The sequence below is a fragment of the Nerophis lumbriciformis genome, linkage group LG12, assembly GCF_033978685.3.
Source record: "Nerophis lumbriciformis linkage group LG12, RoL_Nlum_v2.1, whole genome shotgun sequence".
NCBI classification, from domain to species: domain Eukaryota; kingdom Metazoa; phylum Chordata; class Actinopteri; order Syngnathiformes; family Syngnathidae; genus Nerophis; species Nerophis lumbriciformis.
The window spans coordinates 35,835,646-35,841,039 of record NC_084559.2 but is presented as its reverse complement, the minus strand read 5'-3'; the positions used below and the strand labels follow the sequence as shown (position 1 = coordinate 35,841,039).

Sequence of the window (5,394 nt, the reverse complement as noted above, 5' to 3'; positions counted from 1 at the left end):
GCATCATGTAGTAACGGTAACTGAGTTACTGAATATAAAAAACGCGTTAGACTACTAGTTACCGCCGAAAATAGCAGCGTTACAGTAACGCGTTAGTCCCAACACTGCATCACACATTTAATGGGATGAAAATAAGTCAGGTTGACGGCAGCTTCAAGGAGAAAACATGATTTTATTTGGGAAACATTTCTGGATTCTGATGACTTTACATGAAATATGTCCATGTATGCTCACTGATACTAAATAGTACATGAAATAATCTCAATATGAGATCTTGATATATATTTCCCATGTGCCTCTTGTGTCCGTGTCCTCATGAAAAGTGAATCCCGGCTGAGTTGAAAGCATGAAGCAGTCTGTGGAATACAGATAATATTTATTTTTGATCATCTCGCTACAAATGAACCCTTGTGCAACTTTAAGGCCCAACAAAGGCATTACATGTCACGTTTGAAGGTCGGCAGTCTGAAATGTTATAAAAGTGAATGTTGTGTTTTTGATTACACACAGATTAGGATAAAATAAAAGTATACACACGTTCTCTTAAAAGGGGAACTGCACTTTTGTTGGAATTTTGCCTATCGTTCACAATAATGAACAACATGACAATGGATTAATTTTTTTAATGCATTCTAAATATTAAATAAATGGGATCAAAAGTTTGCTTACATTGGAGCATATGGAAGTTGCGCAAGTCCACCTATAAAGCCCTTAAAAATACATCCAAACACCTCCATTATATGTAATGTAGTAACGGGCACATTTATATGAACTTTTATTTACGTATTTTGATCAAAAACGAATCATGTTTGCTTTTTAAAAAAAATTATTACTCACTACAGACTTAATGAGATAACATATCACTTACTGTACAATGTCTGCTGTCATTAGGATGCCCAATGCTAGGATGTTCATATATTCCCATTTAGGTGAAGAATGTATCATAATCCTCGCAAAGAAACAGGGTGGGGGCGTTTGGGAACAAAGAAACAGGGTGGGGGCGTTTGGGAACAAGCGCTTTTTGTGTCTTTCTCGCCAGTTCCAGGTCCTAAATAGCGGTCAAAGTGTTTCAACTTGTCGGATTATATTCAGCCATCTACTTCCCAGGTGAGATGCATGATTCATGATCTAGAATAGACTTACAGGGAGCAGGGAAGCGAGGAAGCAGCAGACCACTCGATGTAAACATAGGGACAAACGGAAGTGATTACGTCGCCGCTATAAATAGTTTGTCTGCGTTAGCGCTTATAATAACAATATCACTTATGTCACGAAATGTAAATGAAGTATTGTTGTCGCTTTTTGAATGGTTATCAGATTTTATGGGCGGAATAGTGGAGCGCCCATCTAAGATGACTTTATTTACGTTTATATGCATTTAAAAAAAATCCATTCGTCATGTCTTTCATAATGATTGTGAACGATAGGCAAAATTACCCCCAAAAAGTGCAATCCCCCTTTAACAGACTGTAATCCTGGTATAGAAATGTTTTTTTCATGAAAACCTAATCTTATTCTTGCAGGGCAAGAAAATATTGTTTTGGTGTAATGGCACCAGGAAACCATGATGCATACAAAGCTTTGATAAGCGTAAATTAGTTAAACTGGCCACTCAACTGCTTAAGTGTATTGAAAATGAACCTCGGTAATTATATATATCGTGGCAATATTTATATATAATGCCTGCTTTTTCTCTCATTCTCGCTCAGCAGGCGCTGTAAAAATATGTTTTGTCTTTCAAAGTGTTGTCATGAATTATTGACATAACTCAAGGCTTTAATTAACCAACCTCAAATATTCCCCTCTGCAACTTATTTTTTTTTAGAAAATTGCATATAAAACCAAGTTATTTTTTACAAAAAGGCCATAAAACAAAAAGATGATTAAAAACTTCATATCAATCGATTGATCAGAATTTGGTAAAAGATTTTAAGCGTTGAAAGTAAAAAAAATAAAATTATATATACAGTACAGGCCAAAAGTTTGGACACACCTTCTGATTCAATGCATTTTCTTTATTTTCATGACTATTTACATTGTAGATTGTCACTGAAGGCATCAAAACTATGAATGAACACATGTGGAGTTATGTACTTAACAAAAAAAACGTGAAATAACTGAAATCATGTTTTATATTCTAGTTTCTTCAAAATAGCCACTCTTTGCTCTGATTACTGCTTTGCACACTCTTGGCATTCTCTCGATGAGCTTCAAGCACACCTGTGAAATGAAAACCATTTCAGGCGACTACCTCTTGAAGCTCATCGAGAGAATGCCAATAGTGTGCAAAGCAGTAATCAGAGCAAAGGGTGGCTATTTTGAAGGAACTAGAATATAAAACATGTTTTCAATTGTTTCACCTTTTTTGTTAAGTACATAACTCATAGTTTTGATGCCTTCAGTGACAATCTACAATGTAAATAGTCATGAAAATAAAGAAACCACATTGAAATGAGAAGGTGTGTCCAAACTTTTGGCCTGTAGTGTATATTGTCTACTTGTAACACTTTTATGAGCGCTTCCCTTTGGATCCTAGGAGTAAGTGTGTGTTTGTAGTCAATCTTAAGCTTGCACAAGGGTTAAGTACACAAGTTACCACCTGGTTCATAATATGTACAATGAATATAAAAAATAGGCAACAGTTCCTAAACATTCTAATTTTGGCTGATCTTTAAGAAATGACTGTTATGAGGGTGAAACAAATCAAAAGATGGCATTTTCCACTTACACCATGAAGTCGTCTATATCCATGGATCTGGCTCTTTTTTCACTGAATTCTACCTCCTCCAAGATGCTCCCGATTTTCTTGGTGATGCTGAAATCTGCTTGCACTTCCTGTCAGGATAAAGTGTTATTTATAATGTTAAAAGGTTTCTACCAGCTCGATGGACACACAGATATTTTTATGGTCACGCACCACATTGTGTACCGAGCTGTGGATTCTGTAGTTCTTCTCAAGGAGCTGCTCTACTGCAGTCGACCTGGACATCCAAAAGGCAACATACTCTAACTCTTTTGGATAGAACTAGAAGAATAGTTCTTGTAATAAAATAATAATATGCTGAAATCATTGAATAGTAACACAGTGCTTCTAATATTAATGTTCTCACCATATAGTCTACACATGTAAACAGATAATTTACAGTTTTAAACTACTTGTACAGTAAGATCTGCAGCAAATACTTACTTGAAGGCGGCGCGGAGGGTTTTATTCTTTCTTACAAAGGCTATTCGGACCAAGCCATCCCACTCCTTAATACAACAGATAGATTACAATGTTAATCACCAACATTTAAAAGTAAAGTACAACCTTTAACGTTAAACTGTTCTTTGGATTACAAAAAAGTATTTCCACAAGACAACAAATATTGATATTGCAGATGCGCCCAAAATCTCTCATTTAACATTCTTACTGCTATTCTTACTTATTGTTGAAGTGTAAAAAGAAGTTAACCCCCGTTCAGTCAAATACAACACAGATGCAGGATTGTGGTTTAATGGTGCGTTCTATTCGTACTGGGATGTCAGAATATTCGAGTTTCTAGACAGAAGTTTCAACTGGAACGCCCCCTGAGTTCGAATGTCCTGAGACCGAGTCTTCACAATCCCTGAGTTGGCTTTCAAAGATGGCTACTCTTGAGTGTAAACAATAAGAGAAGCTCCTGTAATAGCTGTTAACACTTCTGACTAGTTTTTGTCACACTAAATCTGCTGTATACGATATATTGTTACAGTAATGTAAATTACTTTTTTATGTGGTATATTCGTACCAGCAATGGCATCTGTGTGTTTCCTTTTCATCCACTGTTTTTGAAAGTTTTAGAAGGAGCGTATGTGTTGTTAATATTCAGACAAGGCAAGTGCAATAATAGCTTTTGTGAATGTGGCCATTTTGATTTCCAACTTCCAAACTGCAACGCTCATAACTCGCTTATGACATCATTCCCAGTTCTGACTTCCAAACTTCCGAGGTAAATGGAACGCACCATAAACTCCAAAGTCCATACATCCACTTTCTACCCCTTGTCCCTCTGGGGGCGCTTGGAATATTGCACTTTTTATGGATTTTTGCCCATCAGTCACAATCTATGCTACACAAAAACTCCTGTTTTGTGTGTTTTAAATAGTAAAAAACTGCTAGTAGTAAATGGATAACAAGGCAGGTATGGGGGATTCATCTATTTCACTTATAAAAGCGCTAAAAAAAGAAATTCCAACAGTGCTGTGACTTGCATATTAACAGAGGTATAGTGACATTGTTATTGTAAGAGCTAACCCTGAGGAACTACTTTACTGGTGTCGTGACTCAAACTGCTCTTCCGATTACTGGCAAGTAGTAAGCTACTAGCTAGCTTGAGCTGCTAATAACGTTGGTTGCGACCCGCCATAAAACAAAGTAGAAGAAGCTTGAGCTGCTTCTGTTGCCTTTCAGTTAATACAAGTTATTGCTCAGGTATAAATCAGCATCTCACCTGTATAGTAGAAGGTTGTGGCACCAAACCAAGCCGACATGAAAGTGATTTTGAAGCTATAAATATGGAACTTGATGCCAAGCTATTTCGACATAGATTGATTGCTTACCCAAAATCAACAGGAAATACTAAATACAGACTAACAATTGTCCATCGAGTGAGTCATTTTAATGCGTGTTAGTACAACTAGAGTACATGCGCTGTCTGGCTAGCTCAACTGTGTACAAACAAAACATGAAATGTGGGCGAATACTTTAGATACTGTAATGTGATTATGTTTTTCAGTCAGTACAAATTGGTGTCATATCGCATGCATTACAAACCCAAACCCGTTTTGTGTTGTCGTAGAAGCTAACTTATCTCTTTCCGTAGTTAGCTTTTATGGCTAATACCCTAGCATGCTGATGTGTTACTACGATAGTGTTAGCTCTTACAATAACAGTGTCGCTACAGCTCGGTTATTATACGGGTTACGGAATGTAATTGAAGTATTGTTGACGGTTTTTGAATGCATTTTTAAAGTGATTTAGTAGTAGAATGAATTGCTCCCATTAGCTGCATTGCGAGCCACCCAGAAAGAGCCGATTTTTATATGTTAGAAAGCAGCAGCAACAACAACAACAAAACTTTTGTGTTCTTGTCTCTCATAATGATTGTTAAATATAGGCAAAATTAAAAGAAAAAGTGCACTTCCCCTTTAAGGTTTCATAGTGTGAGGATGACATCACCTGGAAATTGACAGGAGGAGGAGGGTTTTTGGGCTCTATTCTCACGACACTGGACTCCACTTTGGGAGGAGGACGGAAATTATTCTTCCCTACCTGAAGAAGGAAGATTAGTCAACATTTAAGAGTAACATGTCAGAAATACTAAGCAACATGAGTACTTACTTTCATGAGATGGTCCACACGAGCCAGTAGCT

The 5,394-nt window shown here is 36.8% G+C and overlaps 1 protein-coding gene across 1 annotated transcript in view; it reads right to left on the bottom strand.

Moving 5' to 3' along the window:
- Positions 1 to 267: 267 nt before the first annotated feature.
- The window catches only part of dimt1l (DIM1 dimethyladenosine transferase 1-like (S. cerevisiae)), a 10,314-nt gene continuing 5,187 nt past the window's right edge, over positions 268 to 5,394 (bottom strand). The window contains exons 7-12 of the mRNA XM_061986497.2: positions 5,363 to 5,394; positions 5,201 to 5,293; positions 3,188 to 3,252; positions 2,918 to 2,981; positions 2,729 to 2,835; positions 268 to 356 (exon numbers count right to left, since the gene is read on the bottom strand). The exon at positions 5,363 to 5,394 is cut by the window's right edge and continues 92 nt beyond it. Of these exons, the coding sequence (XP_061842481.1) occupies positions 314 to 356; positions 2,729 to 2,835; positions 2,918 to 2,981; positions 3,188 to 3,252; positions 5,201 to 5,293; positions 5,363 to 5,394 (404 nt within the window). The 3' untranslated portion in view covers positions 268 to 313. The remainder of the gene's footprint in view (positions 357 to 2,728; positions 2,836 to 2,917; positions 2,982 to 3,187; positions 3,253 to 5,200; positions 5,294 to 5,362) is intronic.